At 36.8% G+C, this 27,544-nt stretch overlaps 1 protein-coding gene across 22 annotated transcripts in view; it reads right to left on the bottom strand.

The window, feature by feature from the left end:
* Positions 1-27,544, bottom strand: part of RALYL (RALY RNA binding protein like) — a 737,403-nt gene that overhangs the window by 19,446 nt on the left and 690,413 nt on the right. For 16 of the 22 annotated variants that reach the window (XM_030938231.1, XM_030938233.1, XM_030938229.1 and 13 more), the window contains one exon: positions 14,041-14,213. The exons of 5 other annotated variants lie outside the window; for them this stretch is intronic. In XM_030938231.1, the coding sequence (XP_030794091.1) occupies positions 14,041-14,213 (173 nt within the window). The remainder of the gene's footprint in view (positions 1-14,040; positions 14,214-27,544) is intronic. One more of the 22 variants, XM_030938232.1, reaches the window with a different exon arrangement.

Raw genomic sequence — 27,544 nt, 5'->3', positions numbered from 1 at the left:
GGCCAGACACAGACACTACGAATTCCCACTCTTCCCCTCATACGTGACCAACTGAACTATTTTGTCTCCATTGGTCAATGAGAATAAAATGCTTATTAATCAAACTTTGGTTAAGAGTCTCTCCTTCTCCCAGGACCCCGAACTTCAGTCCACCCTCAGCCTGAGCCAGCACCCATCCCGTCTTTAAAGGCCATCCTGGAAAATATGCTGGCTTCAGGGTAAAACATCCTCTGATATATTTACTCAGTATGCCAATCTTTCATCCCACTTCTTCACCTTGGGTTCTTTCTAATCTTGTTTACTCCTCTCATAAAAAGAAAAACCCTTCTTGCCTAGTACTTGAGATGCTTGCAGAGCTCATGGCCAAAGCATTCTCACTATTGCAATAGTCCCTCTGCCCCCTTGCAGTAACCCTTTCAAAGAAGTCTCTCATTACTAAGTCCAGATTTGTTTTTTACTTGACACATGTAAAAATGTAGCCCTGGAATTACCTCTGAGATCTCTCAAGAGCTGTTCAGAAAACTGTCATGAGGTATAATTTTTTGTCTCAGGGAAATAATTGTCCTTTCTTCTGTTTGGCCAAATAAAATGTGTGAGATTTTGTCCTGATGACCAAGAGGGTTTGAAAAAACTTTAGACCGAGTTTTTCCTGACTATTGGCTCCTGACTTCCCTTTTCTTGGAGCATTTACTTTAGAAAAATTGTATTTGTAAATTTTCCCTCTGCCCCTTGGAGATATAAATCTTCCCCCAGCTTCTTCCCAGTTGCACAATCCCAGGAATATATTTCTTAAGGACCTGGAACCATTCCTTTGAACTGTAATCATCAAGTAAGAAGCAGCCTCTCTCTCTCTCTGTGGGAGGTGTGAACCTAACTTAGATAAGCAGCAATTAGCAAACACGGATGGCCTAATTACACTGACCAACCTTCCCCTACCATCCTCCAGTACTTTTCCACTAGTTACCTCAGTGCTTAAAAGCTCTCCTGCCTGTTTCAGCAGAGCTGAGTTCAATCTCTCTCTTATTATGATAGTCTTGATTTCTGTTGAAACAGTCTTAAATAAAATCTTCCTTGCCCGTTTAACTTCATCCATTGTTATTTTTGCTTTGACACTAACATTGTGGTCACTTTGGTGCTACCTTACATGCTTGTAAATTTGTTACCGCTTATGCAATTTTAAAAATTTTGTTTTCCTACTATATTGATAGGGAGAGGTCTTTTCTTCTTCTTCTTCTTTTTTTCTTTTTTGAGACAAAGTTTCGCTCTTGTTGCCCAGGCTGCAGTACAATGGTGCAATCTTGGCTCACCGCAACCTCTGTCTTCCAGGTTCAAGCCATTCTCCTGCCTCAGTCTCCCAAGTAGCTGGAATTACAGGCATGTGCCACCATGACTGGCTATTTTTTTTTTTGTATTTTTAGTAGAGACAGGGTTTCTCCATGTTGGACAGGCTGGTCTTGAACTCCCCACCTCAGATGATCTGCTTGCCTCGGCCTTCCAAAGTGTTGGGATTACAGACGTGAGCCACCGTGCCCAGCCGGGAGAGGTCTTTTTGATGGCAAAATGGTTTTATTTTTCTAACTACTTTCATAATTAGCTTTTTGAAATCTCACAGAATTAAGACTTTAGATTGCCCCATTTTCCTCTAACACATTATAGCATTTTTAGAAAAGTAACTATTTTTTCCTATTTTTGTATATTTAAAGCTTATTTTTAAGCTGCTTCTCATTTCCAAAGGACTCCAGAATCTGTTCTCTTCCTCCTGTGTTACCCTCTGTATAGAAACTCAGAAATGGTGAAAATATTTTGTTTGGATCTATACTCTAGATTTATTGTTTGGCTTTTAACATCATGAGAAACTGTTTGAAAATTGTATATCTACCACAATACTCTTAACATCTCAAAAATCCTTAGAACTAAAGCCTGTTTTTAAATGATCACATCGTATGATAGCTGCAGTTGAAATCAGAGCATCTATCTTACTTATCTGGGCGTACTTTAGTTTTGAATCCTCTGAAATTTACTTTCTTATGAACTTGTGACTCTTTTCTTTTGGCTTTAAAAACTGTAGATCAGGAGTGAGAGGAAGGCTTATTTTCTGGTTTGTTTTATAAAGTCAGCATTCTAGCTTTGCTAACTAAATTCAGGTTACTTCAAATTTGCATTTCTATCACTTGTGGGAGACAATATTTCAGAACCACTGAAAACCAACATGATAGAGTCAATACTGCTGTGTTGACTTTGATGTGTTGGTTTTAAGCCTCCTCCTGTTGTTCCTCCTCAGTGCCTTCAAGACTCAGGCTGCTGCCTGAATGACCGAGTGATTAAGCTATAATGAAAACTGTTTGCTTCTATGCTTTGTATAATAATCCTCAAAATCACAGAGGGAATGCACACAAAAGTAATACTTAGAACACAATCTGATTATGACAGACAATAAAAATGTGCTTAAAAATGCTCATAATATATTTGAGGTAATCTGAGGACATTTTCCTCTCTCTTTCTTTAACAAATATTTATGAACATTAACATATGCTAGGCACTACACTGAGGAAAAACACAAAGTAAAACAACCCCTGAGAAGTTTACAAATCAGTGATCCAGAAAGAAGGAAAATCATTACTTACAATATAGTAAGTTAAGTATGAGGAGCTATGTAAAAAGCATGGCCTAAAGAAAGAAGCAAACCCAAATGGATGTGTCCTCGTTGGGGGACAGATTTATGTAATGGGTGACATAGAATAATGATCTTTAAGAGAGGAGATGTTTTTGCCAGAGAGACAAAACATAGAAGGTAGAACGAATGGGTTATTCCAGGCAGAGGGAACAGCATACGTAAATGCATGGAGGCATAACACAGTGTGTCAAAATCATCAGGTAACCCAACATCCCTCAATCTACTCACTCATCCATCCCCATAAAAATGCTAGATACTGTGCTATGCATGAGGGATCCACCATGAAGAAAGAACAACCTGGCTCAAATGGTTTTAAGTCTAGTTGAAGAGAAAGACATTTTAAAAAGAGGTAGCAGCACTGAAGGAAGTGTCCTAACAGAGGTTTGCGGGAGTTGTGGAGGATGCACCTGAGTAACTTGGAATTTCAGGAAGGTTTCCAGATAAAACTGAGTATTGAAATAAAAGTGGATGTTCACCAGGATCAGGTATGGAATGACATTTCAGGAAAGTCAATCCCTACCCCTCACCCTTACCCTTCAGGCAACCTCTGTCTGTTTAATTGCAATGATACACTAGTGCTCCACTTCCTTGACAGCATTTGGTTATATCAGCCAATTTTGGTCAGTCTGAGTGAGGGTGTGCAGTGTTACCTTACTGTGGTTTTAATTTGTACTTTCTTGAAGACTGATGATTTTGAGTGAGTTTTCATATGTTTACTTCTTTGGTGAAGTGTCTATTTGCCGTTTCTTCTTCATGTACCATGTGCTCTATCCCAGTGGTTCTCAGCCTTGGCTGCACTGTAAAACATCTTTAGACTTTTGGTCTGGGCTCCACCTTCTGAAACTCTGATTTAATTGTTACGGCTTGTGGCCCCTGTCACTGGTGTTTATGAAAGATGCACCTTCAGTGATGTCATGTGCACACAGTTTTGAAAACTCTACTGTTGTATTTCAGGGTTCTCAAACTTCAGGAAGCACCACAATCACCTAGAATGCGTGTTAAAACATAGAGGACTGGGGTCCACCCCAGAGTTTCTGATGCAGTGAGTCTGGATTAGAGCCTGAGAATCTGCATTTCTACAAATATTCCACATGATATGATGCTGCTGGTTCTGGGGCCATCCTCTGAGTTCCACTGCTTAAGCCAAACTAAACTGACAACTTCTGCAATTCTTTCATACCTTTCTTCCTTGTATATACTCTCTTTTCTCTGTGTGGAATACCAATTGATTCTTTTTTTTTTTACTTTGCATACATTTTTTCATTCTTTAAGAACCAACTAGAATGTTACACAGACTTTGTGAAGTCTGCTGTATCATCTCACTTCCCATACCCCACTGCATGACTTACGTGACATTTTTACCTATCATACTGTTTTGTTTATTTTTTCTGGTTGCAACATCTTCTCTTCTACCCAGAGAGCGCTCTGTGAAACCAGAAACCAGTAGGTCTTATTTTTTGAATCTTAAGCAACCAACGGTATCTGGCACATTACTGAGTTTCCACTATTTAATTAAAAATTCTTTTGGTGGTGGTTTTAATGAATAAGTGTCTGGGTGACTAAAGAAAATGTGATATGTAAAGCTTCTCACATACTCAGTTTTCATAAACCACAAGTTACCATCTGTTACTAAATTCATGGCTAGATCACATGAGCCAGAGAACAAATCTATAGCAAAAACTGAAACAAAAGCCCTATATCATCACAGGATACTGTTAGTGTTATCTTTATTTAAAAAGCCATAAGAATAGAATTTAAAAATAAATTGTTTTGAATTGAGTGTGCTGAGAACTATAAAATCAAATGAAAATGTAACAAGCTGAAATCAAATCATAATTCTTCTCAGAATATTACAGTTGTTTCCTGAAGTCTTTCTTATCAAATAAGAAGTGCTTTTTAACAAATTTGAATACTCTAGCATTTTTTAAAATACAAAGTTTCATATGAAGATTATGTTGCTAGAAATGTAATGTTTTATTGAAAGCTTCACTGGCAAAATGAGATGATCATAACAATAGCAATAATGATAACAACAGCTGCAATTTACTTGTTTGCTTTTTGCCAGTGACTTTAAGTGCAGTCCATGCATTAAATTTTTTAATCGTTACAAAAGCCCCATGAGGTGGGTATTATTATTCTGTTTTCATACCAAGGCTGAAAGAAGTTAAACAGTTTGTTCAAGGCCAATATTCAATTCCATTTCTTTGTAGGGGTGCCAGATAAAATACAGGAAACCCAGCTGAATTTGAATTTCAAATTTATTAAATAAAAACACTTTTTGGTACATTTCATGAAATATTTGGGACATGATTATATTAGAAAATCATTTACTATTTATCTGAAATGCAACTTTAACTGAGTATCCTGTATTTTATTTGCTAAATCTGGAGACCCTATTTCTATTTGACTCCAAAAATTTTGCATCAGACCACTAGGTTGTATTGCATTCCAATTTTCTCTTATGTACAGGTAAGTATAGGTTTACTTATATGACATTTCAAACTTGCAGCAAACTTCAAACATTTAGCAAAGCATCAAGGCCTTTTATAATTTGCCCTCTGTTCTCCTGGTCCCCACATTTGGGGTGCAGCAAATGCCAAGGCCTTGAAACAGGAGCTGAGCAGTGCTTGCCTGGAAGCTACAGAGCTGATGTGGGGTGAACAGGAGAGAACTAGAAGCCAGATCAGAGATAGCAGGGACAAGATCACGCAAGACTTTGTAGATAATTGTAAGGACTTAGGTATCTATTCCAAGCAAGGTAGGCAGTTATTGGAGAGTTTTAAGGACAATGACATAGCCTGGCTAAAGCTTTAACACAACCAAATTGGCAGCTCTTTGGAGAACAATCTGCAGAAGAATAAGGCCAGAAGCAGGGAGTTATTGCAAAATATTCAGTCAGTAGCTCATGTAGCTGCTTTGCTCTGTAGTAGAACTCATGGTCCAGGCTTTAAGCTGTGTTACTTGGGGTCTTGATGACAACTTCCAGCTTAGAGCTGGGGACAGGGCATTATCCTTGTAACTTTAATGTGGAACCTGATGTGGCTTCTCTGGCACAATGAGACCTGAAGGGATCTTGCACCAACTGCACCTAGTGGGTCCTGCACCTCTGAGTGTGAGAGAGGCATACTGGTTCCCACAAAAGGCAGCAGCAAAGGCTGTGGCAAGGCTGCATCCCCAAAGGGGAGGGCAGGTAGTGGGCAGGCAGAAGAAGCACATCATGGTGAGATACTTTCTGTGACCCCCCAGAAGCAGCGAGGAGAGATTGTGAGGGAGTGGCAAGGTATTGCAGCTATGCAGAAGCTGAGGTAAAGCCAGTAGACTTTTATTATTAATATAACTGTGACTTAATTTATCCCATGTCTGGAAATACATGGAAACATTTGGGTCACCAAAATTAAATACATGAAGTTAAGTGGGACAATAAAACAGAAAATACAAGCCTGGTACAGTGGCTCATGCCTGTAATCCCAGCACTTTGGGAGGCTGAGGCGGGCAGATCACCTGAGGTCAGGAGGCCAACATGGTGAAACCCTGTCCCTACTAAAAATACAAAAATTAGCCAGGCGTGGTGGTGGGTGCCTGTAATCCCAGCTACTCAGGAGGCTGAGGCGGGAGAATCAATTGAACTTAGGAGGTAGAGGTTGTGGTGAGCTGAGATCATGCCATTGCACTCTAGCTTAGGTGACAGAGAGACTGTCTCAAAACAAAGAAACAAGCAAACACACAAACCAGAAAATACACAAAAGGATAAAAATGCCCTACAATAAAAACAGAAAGACTTGGCAAAGTTTTTCTGACTTTGGGAAAAAATATATAAGAGGATACAAGTGCTCTACAACACAAAAAAGACTTAGCAAAATCTTTCTGACTTTCTAAGTCTTTTTTTTTTTTTTTTTTAGGTCATAGTAGTAGGTCACCTAGACTAGGTCAATTGCAGGACACATGCACCATGATTGTTTATCTTATCCCTAACTCCATCCAAATAATGTTTTGATTTCTTTATGCCTTAAATATCTGTTCTCAGTAGGACAGGGAAGATAGCTTATGATAGATTGACAGAGTTCAAGACGAAGGTCTTTGAATGCTGTGCTGAAATACAAAAATCAAAATTCAAAATCAAACAGATTAAGTAAGTAAAGAGTAGCACAAAATGCTTACTCTGTGCCAAGTATGTGCCTTTTAGACATTACTTCGTTTACTCCTCATGGCAATTGTGAGCCAGACACATATTATTGCCAACCCTCTTTTATAGATGGAAAAACTAAAGTCAGTGAAGGCACAGGCAAGTGGCTTGCTCAAAGTCATAGGACTTTGAACATGCTTCTGTCAGACTGCAGGTAGAGCTCTTGTTTCTAACAGTTAAGCCATCCAACCTCTGGGAAAGATTTTGCCTTAATGGCAGAGTTCTTTAACTACAATAAAAATGATTAAATCAAGTGAGATGCCATGAGTAGCAAGTCTGAAATAAGAGGGGACACTTATTACAAAGGGATTAGAGCTCTTGAAGAGGTGGAATTCCAGATGGAAAGCTAGAAGCAGAGATACCTGCCTATTACACACTTTCCCTCACATCAAAGGCTGAGTCATACCCCATTTCTGTTGAGAATAGCTGGCCAGTGGGCATGCATGACTCATGCAGGTCGCCTAGGCCAGGTCAATTGCAGGACACATGCACCATGGCTGTTCATCCTATCCCTAACTCCATTCAAATAATGGTGCTGCTTTCTTTATGCCCTCACTATCTATTCTCAGTAGGACAGGGAAGACAGCATATGATGGATTGACAGAGTTCAAGATAAAGGTCTTTGAATACTGTATTAAAATACATGCCCAAATCCAACAGATTAAGTACTACTTTCTTCCTTGTAATTTATAATTCTAACTAATTCAGTTGGTACTACCTTTGTGGAACATGTCTCACAAGTTCTTGTTTGTCCTCTAGCCAGCATTCATTCAAAATGATAAGAAAGAGAAGCACAGTTGATAAGGGGGGATCATCCAGGTGAAGGACTTCATTAGGAAAGAAACAAAAAGTCTCAAAAAGAAAGAGACATTTTCAGTCTTTCTCATAAAGAAAGACCAAGAATATTGATCAGAATGCTTTATGCATTCCAGTTTTTCAATGGTGCACCAGAATGTTTGCTTTGAGTTGTCTTAAACTGCAGGATTGGATTTGAGGTCCAGACCTTCCCCAGTGTGCATAGAAATTCAATACCTGGTAAGCCCAGGTGACTTACTGCTTAGTTGAATGTTTTGTTAAATCCTGAAAGATGTATTACAACGTAGTACTCAGCTTGCATGTCTAAGTATCACACAATTCAGCTAGGTAAATCTACTGTGGATTCTTGCTAGATTTACCTGATTTGATTGCGTATAGTCAGTAAAAGGAAAAGTGATTATAAGTAGAATTCAAAAGAACTCAAATTCTCCTTAATCCATTTAAATGTTTTGCTTGTCTATAGTTTCCTCTGGGAATTGATGGTTTAGCTCTGTAGTTTCAAACCTTGGCTTGATTCCAGGGCTGCTTCTTGAGATAATCTACATTGGCATTTTTAGCAAGCACCCTAGGTGTTGAGTGTAAGTTGACCAAAAACTCTCCTTTGGAAAACACTGGATTAGCCTAAGGCTGCATAACACATCTGACAGCTTTATAATGTCCTGGAGTGTTCACAGAAGCCTTTTCCCATACACCTGAGGAGAGCTCATTTGCTTTTCTGAATTAGCACTGTGTTAAGCACTAGCCTTCCTATAGTATTTCCATTATGGCAAAGACCACTTTAATTTTGGATGATATTATTTTTTATAAAGAGGAATACAGATTTGGTAGATACAAATAAAGAGAATAAAAGAGTTTGAAATGTTGTATTTGTGAAGTTTCCAGTAGTTTTGTTTTTTAAAATTCACCTTTATGTATCATGTGACTTATCTAATGCATTTTGGATTTTAAATATATTTTGCATTAAATGATCTGGGGACAATGAAGGATGACTTGAATATTGTTTATTCAACTTTAGCACATGTCGTTTCTTTAATTTGTCATCCTTCAAGGTAAAGTTCCAACCCCATTTCTGCCAGGAGTCTTTATTGACCATAGTGGCTATGTCTGGTTCCCCACCTGTAAATTATGTTTTTCATATGGTTCTTACCATGACATGCTGCATTGTATTTTTTGTCTGTGGCCTTTATCCGCAGTCAGTTCATATCTTTCTTATTTTCCTTCTTTATCCCCAGTGGTCAATCAATAAATACTTGCTAGTGGATTTATTCAGAAACACGACTATAGTAGTGGTTTCATAGTGTACGTATAGTGCATCAATACAAAGTTTAACTGTAGATAAATCCAAATTTTGATTTGTATGCACTACTGAAATATATAGGTATAGATTATTATAGAATCACAGATTTTTAGTCTTGGCTGACTTCTTATAAATTATAAAGTCCAAGCTTGTTTTTTGTTTTGTTTTTCTGTTTTTGTGCATGTTTCTGTTTTTGTGCATGAGGAAATCAGTCATCTCTCTCTGTTTTTTTTTTTTTTTTTTCTTTTTTTTTTTAAGACAGAGTTTTTGCTCTGTGTGCAGGCTGGAGTGCAATGGCACAGTCTCAACTCACTGCAACCCCCGTCTCTTGGGTCCAAGCGATTCTCCTGCCTCAGCCTTCTGAGTCGCTGGGATTACAGGTACCTGCCATCATGCCTGGCTAATTTTTGTATTTTTAGTAGAGATGAGGTTTCACCATGTTGTCCAGGCTGGTTTCGAACTCTTGATCTCAGGTGATCCATCCACCTCAGCCTCCCAAAGTGCTAAGATTACAGGCATGAGCCACCACACCCAGCCAGGAAATCAGTCCTTTCTCTACAAGCCACTAAGCTACTTGAGACAAGGAATCATACTCTTAAACATTTCCTTTCATACATAAAGCAATGACTTTAGTTATGCCTGCATTTTTGGTAGCACCTGGTGCATGCATGATAGATTTCCAAATGTTAGTTGAAAGAATTGCTTCATGGAAATCAATTTCACTCAGTGTATATTTAGAACTAAACATTATGTGGATAGTCTGTGTTCTTATCTTTGGCTTCTCACCATCTCACAAGAGGCCCCACCACCTACAGCTACCCTACTAGCTCATTTTGTTGAATCTCCTTCACTTCAGATCCAGTTCTTATTTCCTGTTCATTCTTTTGCAATGGAATTCTGGATTTGCCCTGAGCAGTCAAATGGGCATGTGGATACCAGCTCTTCTTTGTGAGAAAATCTCTAATTATATTGTATCTTTGCTGTTCAAGTCTATGGTGCCCTTTATTATCTAAAAAGAAAAGATTTGTGTTTTTATTTCACTTTTTGGGAGCCAAGGATGTTTTGGTTCAGTAGCCTGGAAAGGAGAAAACAGTGAACACCAGACTAAGGAATTTTCTCTTGGCCAATCACTAGGAGAGACTCCTTAGTTTCAATTCGGATTGCAAGGACTGAGTGTTAAACCCTTCCTCATTTATTATTTTCTGAGTCTTAGAAACAAAATGATATACTAGAGACAGGATTTATGTCTAGTTCCCTAAGCCTCCAATGATAATAACAGGGTTGAGGAAGGAAACCTGAGTACCTCCAGGCAGGTGCTCAGTTCATCAGCTACTTCTGTATATTTAGAGCATAGTCCAGATACCATGGTTTGGATTTATTGCCATGACTGTATGGTCAAGTCTTGCTCTTTCAGACATATTGCTCCTAGGAAACATGTGCATCCAGAGTAAAAAATCAAAGAGAATGGTTTTTGAAATTTCTGATTTTGCCTTACTATTTTGTAAAAAAGAAAGTGAAGAGAGACTAGGAGAAGTTATTTGGTTGGGTAGTTCAATTGGGACTGATAATGACAGATCTGGGACTGAAATTGGCTATGCCCTCTCTTTCATGTCAGCCTTTTGATAACTGTCTTACTCTTTCACTTTCTCATCCAATATTTGGAGTGACTTCATGTCCATCTAGATGACTCATCTTGCATCTGAGCCCCTCATTCCTTAAATTCTTCATCTGCTGTGACTTTGGCACTGATCCCACTTCTATCATCACTCCCTCCCATGGAGCATCTCATCATCTCTAACTCTCCACCTCTGAAATATCTTGGTCCCTAAGTAGAGACTTTGTTTTTCTTTTATTCATTTAGTTCCTCTTTCTCTGTTCCTTAATGGTATATATAGGGGCTTTTTGCTCCCTTTGTGCTTTTATTTTCTCATTTTTAACCCCCTGCCCCAACCGTGTTCCCTTCCTTCCTCATTGGTTATATTCCATGACCCATCTAGTCAGCCACTCTTTTTAAACTAATATCCTCAACTCCTTTTATTTATTGTTTTTTTGCACTTATCTGACAAAAATGCAACTCTGAACATGTTTGCTTTCTTCATGCTTCCATAAGGGCTGATAAAAGCCAATGGAGAAAAGGCAGATTGATGACTTCATAACAGTAGTTCTCAAAGCGTGACCCCAGACCAGCAGCATCAGTATAATTTAGGAACGTGTTACAAATACAAATTCCTAGAGCCCCCTTCAGCATGCTAAATCAGAATCTCTCAGAATGGGACACAAGAATCTGTGTTTTTACAAAGTTCTCTAAGTAGTTCTGATACATTTTAAAGTTTGCAAAATACTATATTAATTCTTGATCTTTAACCTTAACTGACTACTAACACTGCCAATCTTTATATGTTTTCTAAATTAGTAATCTTTAGTGTTTTCCATAGGAGCCTTTTCAAATCTTTTTCATTCTCCTCAAATCTGTGATAGTGCCCATCTCTCCTCATTCCCCAGAGGTTATCACTCTCTGACTTATCTAGTTTGTACTTGAACTCCCTCAAACTCCTGCCACAACATCCTCAGACTAACCATAGTCACTTGCAGTGGAGGAGTCTTCAGGTATATATACTTATGTTCTGGATTCCTTTCCTTTCAGCATTGGGGAACTTTTATCTTTCTCTTCACCAAGTTCTCTCTCTCTACTGGCATTCTTCACCTAATCTCATCACAACTTACATTCACACTCTTTGGGATCTTGATTCTATGTATGATGAAAAACATTGTAGGGTTTTAAGCAAGGAAATGGCATTATCTGACAGATAGTTTATAAAGATTTTTACCCTTCTTCTGTGGAGATTGGGTTGCATGAGGCAAGAGTTGAAGCAAGAAAACCAGTTTAGATATTATGGAAAATCTGAAGAGCAGGGATGGTGGCTTGGGTCATGGTACTCGTCGTGGAGTTGTAACTAACTTTGGGGGCGTGAGTTGGAAGTAGAATTAAGGATAAAGGTGGTGGTCAAGGATGATCTTAATCTTTGGTTTTAATAACTATGTTAATGGTGATGCTGTTTACCAGAATGAGGAAGCCTGGGAAAGAATAAAATGACTGGAAAAAAATCAAGACTGTTTCTGGCCTTGTTAAGTTTCAGTTGTTTATTGGAGATCTGTGTGGTGATAGGCAGCTAAACATTTGACTCTAGAGTCCCATGAAGAGATCAAGGATAGAATGTGAAGTTAGGAATCTTGTCCTATAAGTAATATTTAACACTCTAGTATTTGATGAAGACACCTTGGGACAGGGTGTAGAAAGAGAAGATGGCCCATGACAAAGCCCTGAGCTACCCAAATATTTAAAGTGGGAGCATGGAAGGAAAATTTCTAGTACGGGAAACTGAGAATAAGCAAATGGTAAATTAGGAGAATTTCTCAGAAGATGGAAGTGGTCAGCTTATGCAAAATTCTGCTGAGAAGTAAGTTAAAATAAGAACAGAGAAGTAACCATTGTAAATGGCAACATGGAGGCCTCCAGAGAGCTCAAGGAGTAAAATCCTGACAGCAGAGGTCTGATTAGAATGAGTTGAGGAAATCATGTTGTTGAATTAGTCCTGCCAAATCATGTAGTCCTGCCTAAGGAGAAGCTGGGACATTTGTTTGTTCTTCACTCTAATCCTTAATCAACAGATTCCTGAAATCAATATCAGTCTCAGAACAGGTGCTTAAGTTCTGCAAACTGATACAGACTTTCATAGAAATAGGGGTGGTTGTTAAAAGCTCATATTTGAAAAGTTTAAATGAAGGTGCTGGCTGAGCGCGGTGGCTCACACATGTAATCCCAGCACTTTAGGAGGCCAAGGTTGGCAGATCACTTGAGGTCAGGAGTTCGAATCCAGCCTGGCCAACATGGCGAAAACTCATCTGTTTTAAAATTACAAAAATTAGCTGGATGTGGTGGCAGGTGCCTGTAATCCCAGCTACTCGGGAGGCTGAAGCAGGAGAATCGCTTGAACCAGGGGGGCGGACGTTGCAGTGAGCCAAGATCATGCTACTGCACTCCAGCCTGGGTGACAGAGTGAGACTCTGTCTCAAAAATAATTAGTTAATTAAATAAACAAACAAAAAATCATAAAGGTGCCATGAATTTTAACAGAGCTGGCATGTTAAAAGTCAATATAGAATCTATACAACTCAGCTGTCTTTAAAACTTGATAAAACAACCACCATGACAAAATGAGTTAAGTAACAGAAGGTACAGTATTAAAACAAACTGGAATTGGATTTTTACCTGGGATAAGCCAAGTTTAATATGATCAGTCCATAGATATTTGGAAATTGGCAACATATACACACAAACTTGCCCGCATATCATTTTTATTAGTTCAGTCCTTTGAGATAGTATATTTAATTTCATGCTTGATAAAATATGAGAAATAACATCCTCATCAGCATACATTTACCAAGTCTGTGATGTGGTTATGCAGGAAAGGATGTCTGGAAATGAGCAGTATAACGATTACAATATTAGGAAAATACAACTTGTAAAGAAGCAGGTCTTAGCCAAATTCCCAACTCATAATAACTGATTATCAGGCAGTACAGGAATTAAAAATGGTGAACTCGCCATCTACCAACGTGTCATCTTAGGGAGCACACTGTAGACAAGACTGTTGGCCACAAAAATAGTATAAATAATTATCATCAGTTAGTAACCCAGGTATCATCCAGTATATTGTAGTTTGTTACCAGGATATTATATCCACATATAGTTCACTTGTAATTGCATAAATGCAAGGTTCCTTTTGCAATGGAGCATTTTGGAGAGAATCTTTCACTTCAGACTTTAAATATACCTAATCACTTATATAATATTTATTTTCCTCCTTCATTTAGACCTTCCTATTTTAAGTTAGCAATAAAGTATTGAGCACTTACTATGTGCAAAGCACTATACTCGTGTTCCCTTAAATATATGCATATAAGAGAAATAAGCCCCAAATGAATTAATCATTATTTTAGAATGAATGAGTTGCTAACATGCTAGTGTTGTTACCCAAAGGGTGTGAATACCAAATGTTTTGTTCCTACCAGCTCATGACCCCCATCTTCATCGAAGTCCTCCTCTATCCCATCTGTCATTTCTTCTCCATCGGCATCTGGCCCTCCTTCAGCAGGCTCCTCTGTAGAGTGATCTGCAATCTCTGACACACATTCCTCTTGGATCAGCACTAGACTCTCTTCCAATTGCTTCTTCTGAGCTTCTGGGGGGGAAAAAGCAAATGACTACTACCTTGGGTTGCTCATGAGCCATTTGGATAAACCATGAAAAAACAGTCCATGAAAGGGTAAACTCTGTATGCTACTAAAGGTGTACAGAAGGTAAGGTAACATTATGCTTTAAGTTGAATTTTTTCAATCATGTACAGTTTTCTATGTGCACTTACATGTAAGCATATGTAACAGAATTAGCAAAAATTAGGGAATCCAGATGGTAGTAGTACATAAATTATTAAGATTTACATAAATAGATTGATTTTTCTGGCTATTTTATATATGTGCTTTCTAAAAAGGATGGTCTTTCTGAGAGGAAAATAGAGCAAAAACAAATGGCAAAAATCAGACTCATCATAGAAATTGTTCACTCAAGGAAGCGGGATGGAGAAAATTCATTGACAAGTTCAAACCTAAGTGAAAAAGACAAAGAAAAGCTCACTGAGGAAAAAAGTACAAAAGCAAATATGTTGTTTTTTCAAAAAACATGTCTATGTGAACAATACCCTGAAAATTTAAAGTCTAAATTCTGTTGACAGATGTGGTTAACTTCAATGGTTAAGAACATAAATTCTGGGGTCAGACAACCTGGGTCAAAGTCGAGCTTCATCACCTAATAGCTTTGTGATGCTGTTCAAAGTGAAAATGATTAACCCTCCATGTGTCTCAGTTTTCTCATCCATGCAATAAGGACAACAATTTCCTACACTTTCAGGGTTTGGTGTAGTGAATCAAAGTGTTAGTATAGTGACTTGCAAATAATAAGTGCTCAACAAACGAAGCTACACTCTACATTAGAGTTTCTTCTAGTCAGGATCTGTGCATTCCATTCACAGAAACCTGCTCAAATGGAAAGTGTGCTGACAGCATCATAATTATTTCCTCTGGCGGGTGGTATTCATCTCCTATGATAATATAAAGAAATGTTGGGTATCCAATAAATTAGATCATCATATGTTCCTCCTTCTCTACCTTATTCCCATGTGTTCATGACTATTCCAAAGTTGGTTGTTTTCACTAATTTTGCTGGGTTTTTAAAAATCAGATTATTAATCTATCCTTTGATCTGAGTTTTTAAATAGCCTAAATTTTGATAATTTATTACAATAAAGGTAGTTTATAGAGCTAAGTAACTTTAGGGTATTCATTTCTGGTCTTTTTCATAATGTGAGATAAAAGGAAAACGAGCACTGATATAAACATTTTGTCTCAGCACAAAACTTCAAACAACTAATATGTAAATCAACAAACTGATAGAAATATAATGTACAAATAAGCAGGTATTCTTTCCAAGAAATTATTTACAATTAAAATAATAATTTTATACCTTCTTGCATTTTAATTCTCCAAATGATAAAGCTTATTGAAAATAAGACAGTAGTAGAGGGTTGTTGTGCCTTGCCTCTGTTGTCAGAGTTTAGTTACTCTGAGCTCTAGTTGACAGGATTCTAGCTGTAGCTTTGTTTCTTACCCACTGAATTATAGACATTGAGTTTGAGTCTAAGTTTTGGCCATTTGGTCAGGTTAGGTCATTTAAACACATTAAGTCATTCCTTCTTCATCTATACCTACCTCTGGGTTTTACTGTGAGAATTAGCAGAGCTTGTATTTGGGAAATGTTCTGCAAATTATAAAGGACTACATCAATGTGTTCTATTAGATACAAAAGGGAGATGGTATGCTCTTACTGTGAATATGCTGAAGGAATAACAACAACAGTAAGCGTAGATCAAGAGGCCTGTTCAGATCAGAGAATAACACTCATGGGGCTGAGCCTATGATTCAGAGGAGGAAAGGAGCTGGTGGGTCAAACCAAAGCTGCAAATAATCACTATGGGTATCATAAATGACCAAAACAGGCTCCTTTTCATTAAGAGAAAGACATTTACTTCATATAAATAGACACAAGCTATACACGTCTTGATGTTTTTAAAATCAACTTATTAGGTTCAAATTTCTCCATTTAACAACATTACTAGTGCAGTAAGGATGTGAACTCTGCTTTTAAAACTGTACTTTTTATCTTGATATGCATATACAGATGTACTGATGGAAGTGTGGTATATAAATTCTTCCCATTTTTCCTAATGTCTATATAACATTTAGCACAGAAAGTCCTATGAAGACTATAAAGTGGTTATTGTAAAATATAACCAAGATTTTTTCTAAATATAGAAAATTATCCAATTTAAGAAGGTAAAAGTGAGTTAAAAAATCTGTTTAATCTAGAGAAGACTCAGTTGTCTGAATTACAAGGAAGGTAAATAAGGCAAGAAAGACCAAAAACACTCTCAATTTTACTCTTACTGAATATTTGTAGGTTTTATTCTCATTTTCCTTCCAGATATCATTCATTGTGCTCTACAATTCTAGTTCTGTAACCTAGGTTAACCCACATACACATCTATGAGTAGGCTCCACTGAGAAAACGATGTGATAGGTCGACTAGCTCGAGCATTGGACAGTTTTGAGTCCTCTACCAATAATCACATCTCTTGTTCTATTCTGTTGCCTCTCCTATCACTGAGCCTTTGACTGCACAATGGAGGTGGCTACTCTGGTTTTGGCCCCCACTCTTCCTCCTAAAAAAAGTTTTTGTACATATCATCTAAACCCCTCACCTTTTGCCACTGTATGTCACCATTCTGCTTGTTTGAAATGCCCTAGCTTTCAAAACCTGGTGCTGGTACCTTAAGAAAGAGGGAGAAATGGAAATTTGGGATTCTTATAATTCTATGCAGTGAAAAATGCTTTGAATCTTATAAATTTTTTAAAACCAAACGTTCTCAATGTTAGGTTGTTGTGTTTATCAAACCAAACATTCTCAATGTTAGGTTATTGTGTTTATCTTTTTGTTACAACACATAAATGGACTTTTGCTTAAGACTGACAAATATGAGGAATTCAATTGGCCTAGCATATCCATTTCTTCTCTAATGATTCCAGAAACATTTGTTTTTTGAGAACTCTTATGTTTTGATGTTGAAAGTAACATATACGTGTGTGTGATATATATAATATTTATATATAATATATAATTTATTCTCTAGAAGATCTCTGGTCAAGGAAGCATAGCAGATTTTCAAAGGACCCCTGTAGGACCCGACTTTAAAGATGCATAGTCCTCATCTGGCTTCATGTATCAATTTGTTTCAGCTTGTATCAGGAAAGCTGACTTTCCTGATCTTCCCAGCTGAATGTAATCTTTCCCTCTTTGATCAACCAAGGCCCCGATCAAATGCTGTCTTATAGTTAGTTCTGTTTACTTATTTTTTCATTAGTGTTTAAGCTTCCTGGAAGTTTGAGCTATTGCCTCAGAAGATCGTTGTCACACTAAAAGGGGATGATATAGAGGTTCATCTTTTGTAAACTGAAAAGCACAATACAAGTCAGTTATCAAAACATTTTGTTGTGCTGTGTAGCCTGCACTGAATGCCTTGCACATGAAGAGGTAAGGTATCAGGAAGGATATAGGGTTTGAGATCCATACTTCTGCTAATTATTAGTCCTATTAATTGTGGTTTTCTTCTCTAAAAGGTAAGCATGAAAATAACATCTATTTCAGAGAATTGCTGTGTGCTCTAATGAAGAAAAAGATGTGAATGTGTTTTTTAAACTGCAAAGACCACACAAACGTGTTATAACAGGTTCAAAACAGTTCTTGATTTGAATCTATATTTATTTCTTGATTGCTATAGACAAATTTCCCATGTCAAAATTATTCACCCCATTGATCATTAAGAATCGGGCACTACAAAGATTATTTTGAATTTTGGTTTCAAAACGGCCCTTTTAGTTCTATGTTTAGACAGGCATAGTCTAGTACTGATATGGTTTGGCTGTGTTCCCACCCAAATCTCATCTTGGATTGTAGCTCCCATAATACCCACGTGTTGTGGGAGGGACCTGGTGGGAGATAATTGAATGATAGGGGTGGTTTCCTCCATTAGAGTAAATAAGTCTCACAAGATCTGATGGTTTTATAAGGGTTTTCCCATTTCTCCTGACTCTCACTCTCTCTTGCCTGCTGCCATGTAAGATATGCCTTTCATTTTCTGCTGTGATTGTGAGGCCTCCTCAGCCACATGGAACTGTGAGTTCATTAAACCTCTTTTTCAAGTTACCCAGTCTTGGGTATGTCTTTACTAACAGCATGAGAACAAACTAATACAGTACATAGTACATAGACACAGTTACTCTATTTTTTGTATTAATATACAACATACATGTGATTCTGATGTATTTCAAAGGCAGTGGTATATTAATACAGTTCACTGCAAAAAATCTTATATATTATTCTCATCATCCAATCATTAACTTGAAAGCTAAATGCTTGGAAGTCATTATCTGAGTTGAGCAAAAAAAACAAAAGCTTTAATTATAATGGTAATTGATTTATAGGAGTTTAACAAATACAATCATCAGCCTATGTGTTAGTAATAGGAAGTGAACATAGCTTTTGTCATCTCAATGGGAAATATAATCACTAAACAATGATAGGTTCCATGAATAAAATCACACATGAAAGCACATCTTCTTTAACTGTTGGTTCACAGTTTAATAGGCAGTTTTGATTCAGTAATTATGTTGCTGAAATAGAGATAAAGCAACTTGTTATTTTTTTATAAATAATTATCTAATTTTACTTTTCTTAGAGATGAGTAATGTTGTTTAGTTTATTCTTAACTATACAATTCTCTTTATTTGCATAGTTATTTTTCTAGTCATCACTGTTTATTGTCAATGTGAGTGTGTGTGTGTGTGTGTGTATGTGCATTTCTCTCTCTGCCACTAAAGCTTCTTTGGGGCAGAAACATTTTTATTATTCATCTTTGTTTACCTGGTGGCTAACTCAGATCCTTAATCACAAATTAAGTGTTTGCTGAATATATTAATGAATTGTGGAATCAACTAAGGAAAAAGATGTCAAATGTGTCAAATTCTTTTGGTTAAAGTGGCAGCTGAATTTTGCGCACGATGGTAACAAAAATATAAATCCAAGATAAATTAAAAAAACAAAACAAAACTGAAAAACTTCCTTGCCACATTCTACATGACAATCCCATACCACAAAGTCAAAGTAAAATGTGAGATCTGAAATTTTCGGAGAAGAAAATTGTTTGTGTTTATATTGACAAGTCTTTAAGAGAAAAATGAAATGTGAAGTCTTCCAGTGCTTATTGGAGGAGGGCAGCCTTCGAACACTGACATATTTTGGAGTCTGTTGGTTTCTTTAAGTCAGAGTGATGGATGACCATAGCATTTCTTTTGTGAACAGAGAAATAAGTATCAGATTTTTTTTTTGAAGAGTCGATTAGAAGCCAAAAAACCAGCAGCTTATGTCTAAAAGACACCTACATTATGGATTACAACATAAAGGTTTATAATGGCTACAAGTTAGCGAGTGCTTATGAAGTGCTGGCTATGTAAGATTCATTAACTTTAGTCCTTGAAATATACTGCAATGTAGGCTTATTTATCATTTTACACATGGGGAAACTGAGGAACAAATAAGTGCTCATGGTCACACAGTAATAAGTGCAAGAGCTGGAATTCCAACTTAAAATTCCTGATCTTATAACCTTGGCTGTTTTCTAATATATCTCTTAAAAAAGAAGGCCTAATTTGACATACCAAGGGAATGCTTCCAATCTCTTCAGTAACCAATTTTAAGAATGAAGAAGTCTGTTTAGTTAGGGGCACATGTTGTAGTTAGCTAAACAATGACTATCAAAGGAAAAGAAGTACAAATTACAGGTAAGTATTTCTGATAAGGGAAAATGCCTAAGGCTTTAAAAAACCGTGAAAGGAAAGAATTTAATATTACATTCCAATCCTCATATTCAAATATTTTTTTCTGCACATCTCATCTCTACTTCAAAAAGCTATCTATGATTCAGAAAACAAGTTAGAATTGTTGAGATTTATGTTCAAAGCATTTTTATTAAATTGAGTTTGCTGCATAGCTATTATCATTAATATAACTATGAAAATTGGTTGAGTTGGCAATTAAGTTTTTTGACATGCTGCCTTAATTGCTAGATAATTGCTAGCTGAATTGTACTTAGCAGATGGTTGGAAAGAATGTTGACACAAAAACAGTCACATTATTCACTAGAGCCAAGCTAGTATCCCTGAATCATTGTTTTTGCATACTAGTATAAACTGTATTTTAAGAAAAATTTTATATTATAACACCTGTATATAGTATGAATTTAACTCAATGGTTCCAATAAATGCCATTTAGAAAAATGCAACTTATTATGGATGGTATTACTATCAACCACATAAATGAACATCAGGAAAATTACATAGACTGTTTTTAGATGAATATATTAGTTATGTAAGTACATTTTTGGAGGAAATGGCATCAAAGTTGTTCACATGAAATACCCAAGATTGTTGAGATGAAACAAATGCAACATAAATCATTTAAAAATTACTGATATAATTGTGTTTATTTAAATATAATAATGGTTTTAATGGAGATATTATTTTCTCCATTTAATAGGTTTTATAGGGACTTTCCCAAATTTCATTCAGCTAGTAAGTTAAACTAGGTCTCTAGTGTGATGTGAACCTAGTTTTGTTTTATTCCTGTCTGGGACCTTAGATAATGTAAATCTTTTTTCCACAAGGAAGATGAATTGGAGAGGAAACAAATCAGAAGTGGAGGCCAACTAAAAGGTGATTTTTATGGGGATGAAAATGTCCTAGCTGATTTCTGGTGATGGTTGTGTCACTTGGTAAAATTACTAAGTCATTGAATTATACTCTTGAAATGAGTAAATTTTATTCTATGTAAAGTATGCCTCAATAAATTCGTTTAAAAAATAAGGTGAATGCAACAGAACATATGAGAGATGATGAGGGTTTGGGTACTGGCGTATCTTTAGGAAAACAGAGAGAAGGGGTGGGGTAAAAATATACCAAAGGGATAAGATTTGGCAACACTGCTATAGTAGGAATAGAGGATAATGTTGAGACTGGCAATTTGATAGGGTACAGAGGAGTATATCTAGGTAGGAAATTGAGGAGAAAGAATTCAATTTTGAAAGACTGTGATTCAGTTATTCCCAAGATGGCTTTAATATTTTCCTTGACTTGACAACTACAGGTAGGTTTCTTCCTGACCATAGGCCCTGGAGCATCCTTTCCTTAGTGTTTGCTTTAACAAACTTGCAGTTATAAATTCTTTCTCTGCCCATTTGAGAGGCAAATTTTCTGTAACCCAGGAATATTTTTCCTAAGATTCAGTACCTATTTCTTTGAAATGTTATCATTCAATAAGATAGGGCCATTGTCTTCCAGTCTCCTTGGGAGAGTAGCAGCCTAACTTTAATAAGAGCTAATTAGCAAACACAAATGGTGATCAAATCTCTTCCTCCAACATCCTCCAATACTTTTCCATTAACTTGCTCCAGCATTCAAGAATCTGCTTGCCTTTAGCTCATTCTAGCATTAAAAAAATTATCCTGTCTTTTATTTTTGCAGAGTCTAGATCAATTTTTATCTCCTATTGCAATGGTCGTGAATAAAGCCTTCCTTGCTGCTTTTAATAAGTGTCCAGGGCAATCTTGCCTTTACAGTTAACAGGGATAGCTACAGGAAGCACTCCAGTAAGCAGTTGAAAGGTTTGATCTAGTTGCTAAAGACAACTCAATGTCTTTTCTCCACCTTATATTGAACTTCTTTAAAATATTTAATTTTTGTACTCAAATATTTCTACAAGCTCGCTATGAAAAACAGCAGCGTTTTGTTCCTACCTGTTCACCATTTCCAGCTCCTTAAAGACTTTCCACTCACTTGGCTGAACCTTTTAAATACATGCACTCCTATTGGCTGAATCTTTCAAATACACGCACTCCTATCTCTAAATAATGTTTATATTGCTACTTCTCAATCAGTTTTATGCACTATCTGTTGACATTATCCGTAGGAAGCTGAGGATTCAGTTCTTGGTCCTGCAATCCCCACTTACTTCCCATCTCTCTAGAGAATCACATTGTTAATTGGATTTAATAAATTTTCAGTTTTTACATAATTTTTAGTATGAAAGTACTTTGTGCAGCTAAGCTGTTAGTACAGGATGAATAATTTTTCTTTCCTGAAGAGTATTTTGTTTTCTCTAGAATTAAAAATTGCCTCAGGTTTTAAAAATTAGTTTTCTATGTGCTTCTCTTTATGTACTTATGCAAACTTACTCCTCTTTCTGAACCAATCCTCTTTCCCACCCAGTAGCTATTTCATCAAGTTTGATGTCTTAAAAAGTCTATCCCAGAGCTTTTGAGCAGTTCTGACCTGGACTCATTTCTTTCCACATCTCTTGCACAGCTCATCTCCTAGGATCTCTGTTACCTCTATCTTGAGAATTCCTTTTGTTTGTTGCTTTTAGAGTTTATGTTTTAGGAAGGCTGTTTTTCTTCTTTCTTGGTTTATCACCATGCTTTTGGTGAAGTAATCTTTTTAGTACTTTTCAGAGAAAGGGTATATTAAAATAGTTAATTGGAAGGCCATTAGGCTGAGATGGTTCCCGTGCCTTGGGTTCCCACATAGGTAAACTGAAACCCAATTCAGATTGAATGGAGATGAAATATGAAAACTGAATCTTAAACTTATTCAGATATTCATCCTGTAATTCTCATATCCTTCCCCTATTTTCCGTTTCTGTTTTTTTCCATATTTTCTGGGAGAGTTTCTCCAATTTTGTCTTCCAATCATTGTATTGAGTTATTTATTTGTGCTATCATATGTTAATTTCTAAAAGCTCTTTTATCAGCCCTTTGAATACTCAGTTTTATAATTTTATGTTTTTATTACAGTATCTTCTCATGTCTCTGAGGGTATTAGTGGTTTTTTTTTCTTTTTTTTTTTGAAGTTTTATTCTTCCTGTATATTCTTGTTTCCTCTGACTTTTTTGGCATTTGCTTATTATGTTAAATGTGTTCTTTCATCTGGTGATTCTTGTTTGTTCGCGTTAACAGTATTAAAATATTGATTGGCAACTTTGTAAGTATAGAGAGATACTGTCTCTGTAGGTGGTCTGGCTGAGTGCTTCCTTACTTGATCCTATATCGGCATCTTTAAGTCCTTCCTCTTGGGCTGCTCATGCTCTCAACTGAAGACTCTTCTAGTGTCCTGCCAGTGGTCTGGTAGCTGAGTCAGGGAGAAGGTGGCATTTCTACAGTGATTACAGAAACTTTCCCCCCTCTGCTTTTTTCTTTTTTCTTTTTTTTTTTTTTTTGAGGTGGAGTCTCGCTCTGTCACCCAGGCTGGAGTGCAGTGGCGCGGTCTCGGCTCACTGCAAGCTCTGCCTCCCGGGTTCACGCCATTCTCCTGCCTCAGCCTCCCGAGTACCTGGGACTACAGGCCCCCTGCCACCACGTGGCTAATTTTTTATATTTTTAGTAGAGACAGGATTTCACCTGTGTAGCCAGGAATGGTCTGTATCTCCTGACCTCGTGATCCACCCGCCTTGGCCTCCCAAAGTGCTGGGATTACAGGCGTGAGCCACCGCGCCCGGCCCCCCAACTGCTTTTAAGTGCTCTCAAGTTTCCTTGTCATCTGCCAGTCCTGAGACCCACTGTTTTACCTTCTCTAGAGGAAACTTCTGCAGCCTTCTTTCAAAGTGCAGCAGAGATAGTTGGGACATAAGAATCTGTTTCCTAACCAGACTTTCAACCATTTATTTCCTCCCGAGGAATATGATGCCTTGAATTCTGAACTTTTTGGGCGTTTGTGATCAAAATTGGACTTGGATTTCTAGGATGTGCTAAATTAGGTATACCTCCTGTCCAGCTGCTAAACCCTATCCTTATTTTTAATGCAGTTTCAAGGGAGAACACTGCTCAATTCTTGTGTTTAATTCATCATCTGTAACCAGAAGCATCACCAAATATGAAGTATCAATGAGAGCAGTAAGGTAATTCAGAAAAGAAATAGGAGTCATATTACAGGCTACAGCAGTCAGATCACATCTGGAGCAACACTTTCCATTCTGAGCAATGTAATGTTGACAGACTACATAATGACTAGAGAAGAGAGATGGCAATAGTTTAAGGTACAAAACCAAGTTTAATGAGAAGCAACTGCAGGAACTGTTGATATTTCTCTAGACCAAAAAGGCCTCTAAAATGCTGTGATCAAAATTGGAATGCAGTTAAGATGAATACACACAGGCCAATGATATCAACTCTCTGTTCAAAGGTTTTGGAGGGGTGAGAATACTTATAGCTCCTATATATGTATATATATATTTTAAATTTTATTTATTTATTTATTTATTTTTTAAATTTTTTGAGATGGAGTCTCACTGTTGCCCAGGCTGAAGTGCAGTGGCATGATCTCAGTTCACTGCAACTTCCACCTCCTGGGTTCAAGCAATTCTCCTGCCTCAGACTCCCTAGTAGCTGGGATTACAGATGTGCCGCCACATCTGGCTAATGTTTGTATTTTTAGTAGAGACGGGGTTTTACCATGTTGGTCAGGCTGGTCTCGAACTCCTGACCTCAAGTGATCCACCCGCCTCAGTCTCCCAAAGTGCTAGGATTACAGGCGTGAGCCACTCCCTTTAAATACTTAATTGACTGTTGTATGACAAGGAATTGGACATTAAGTTTCTTTTCAGAGAACATAAAAGTGATAACTGAACCAAGTGAAAGCAAAATACATTTTGGCTCAGTGTGAGGAAAACCTATAATAGGAGTCTCAGACATAAATGTGAACAGTGACCGATAATATAAATATGTGAACTGGCTGGATAAAGATATTAGCAAACTGTAAAGTGCATGCCATGTATAGAGTGATACAGTGAGTAGCAGTATTGAAAAGTTCAATATTTTTAAAACTCAAATTTTGAGATTTATTTATGATATTCCAATTTTTTGACATTAATTTATTTTTGAAAACTTCATCTCTTATACCAAACATATGGGTAGGATGAATTTATCTTGTGGGATTCCTATTTGTAACCTCTCTGAGGCTTAGGTCTAACATCCCAATGTTATTATTGGAACTGTCCCAGTCAGATTTGGCTGCTTATGTGTCAGGCATAACAGTGAGAATAAAATTGAACTAAATAATGTCTAATTGCCTTTTGACTTCAGAAAGTCTGCACTTGAAATGTAATTTTTTAAATAAAATTGTAGTTACCCATGGAGTAACTGTGCCCATTGCATGATATCCAGTCTTTACTTTTCCTTCTTGTGCCTTTCACTGTTTTTGGTCACTTAACATCTTTGTGTAAATTATGTAATTTGTGCTATGCATATGTGGCAACTTATATGTGGCTCTTTTAAAAGAATCATCTAAGAATGAGGCAAAAGAGCTGGCCAAACTGATTTTAAGTGTTAGTTCTGGTTTTCTATATTCTACATAGTCACTATATCCCCAAAGAAGTTGTGTGATGTAATGGAAAAAATAATATATGCATGGTGGATTCACACTAATCATAATTTTAGAAGCTAGAATATACATTTGAGGGCATAACCCATTCCTCTAGTTTACATTTGAAAGTCTTTAAACCTAAGAGAGTTAAATGAGTTGCTAAGTTGTGCCCAGTACATAATACCTGGTGTTGGGTAGAGTTAGGGAAGAGAAGACATGATCTTGTTCTGAGGAACTTAATAATCTCAAATGACAGGACACCACCCGCACATCTATTTGAGCAATTTAAGGTATAGAAAATCCAAAATAATGTACTAAGAGCTTAGGAGTTTACTTCCAAACAAAAAAAAGATACTATGGAACTTGACCTCAGGCACAGCCCATGTTGTGTGTTCCTTCCCCACACTTTCTGATTCTCCATCTCCTTCCTGCCATTACTTCTCTGCTGGAAAATTTCACTATCAAATAACTAATAGTAAATTAGGAGTGAGAAATTTATGAAAGAGTAATAATGAAGAGTAAATGCTAGCTACCAAGTAATTAGCTTTCAACTAATTAAGCATTATAATGACTGTCCCCTTGAATAAGGAGGCAATGAGCATTTTTTAATGAGTTTCAGTGCATTTCACTCCACTTTCCATAAGGTAGTGTTAATTCCTTCCAGGCAACCCTGATTTCTTTTCATAAAGAAAATATGGTAAAATGTATAAAACATTTATCTCTATAAATACAGACACTATTCAGGAAACAATTACTAAAAGAATGGAGTTACAAATTAAATTAATCCATTTTCTTCATACAAAGTTACAGATATAAATATCAAAGGACTAAGTCTATTACTTTAAAATCAACTGTCTCATGACTGGAAAAGGTTAAACATGTTCAAAAGTAAGTGACATCTCATGAAAAAAAGATGCAAGCTTTGAATTTTAGTGTTCATTTCTAAATGATCTTCCAAAAAGATATGTGGAAGATATTAGTCATTGCAGGAAACTGAAGGTATATTATGATGGAATAAGGATCACATTTTTCTCTTTGAGGTGATTTATATTTAAATGAGTTCTCCATAATCCTTTAAACTGAAGTGCAAATTGGTTATCAAAGTCCTTTGCTGTAAGGGTTGTTTTACATAATAATGAATTTTACAGAGTTCCTCAAAGGGAAATATTGATTTAGGCAACATCACAGAATATTTCAGTTACAGTAACACCTCAGTGCCATAGACAGCATGTAGAAACTTTCTAAAATCTAAAATTTTTTATTAAAAAGTATAGGCAGTGTACCTTTTCTAAATAGAAAATACACTTGTAATAGAAATTTTTAAGAAGATTCCATTTAGTCTATCATTACTCATCAACCTTAACAAATGTTAGTGTGAGTCGACCATGTGCTAGGTACACGGCTTGTGTTTTTTTTAAAATGGGCTGTATGAAAGTATGAGGAAATGTCCATTTGCCTGTACATGGGTGTGTTGCTACTAATCCTTGATTACTCCAATGATTATATTTTTAACTCTGTGCTATATAATTTACATATGCTACTTTGTTCATTACTCACCATGTGAGGCAGCCATCAGTATCATTTTATAAATGAGAAAACTGTGTATGTGGTATGTAATGATTTGAACCAGAGTTTATTTCTGTCATCCATTATGCTACACTACCATCTCAAATCTGCTTCTTTTCATTCTTGAGCCCTATATGGCTCACTACCAAGGGTAAGCTCCAACACTCACCCCAGTGATAAGAGTCAAAAAACTGACAGGTTCCTGTGTGTGGTAGCTCAGGGGCCCTAGGTCCCCATGAGTTTTCATCATTTAGGTGTTACCCAGATAGCCTTACTTCAGTGAAATCCTGGGCCAAAGCCCTGGGGAGAACCTGAGATTGGGGCTGTAAATGGGAAAAGGCATTAAATTCAGTAACAAGCCCCAGTTTTT

The sequence above is a fragment of the Rhinopithecus roxellana genome, chromosome 9 (genome assembly GCF_007565055.1).
Source record: "Rhinopithecus roxellana isolate Shanxi Qingling chromosome 9, ASM756505v1, whole genome shotgun sequence".
Lineage (NCBI taxonomy): Eukaryota > Metazoa > Chordata > Mammalia > Primates > Cercopithecidae > Rhinopithecus > Rhinopithecus roxellana.
This window is presented reverse-complemented; position numbering and strand designations above follow the sequence as displayed.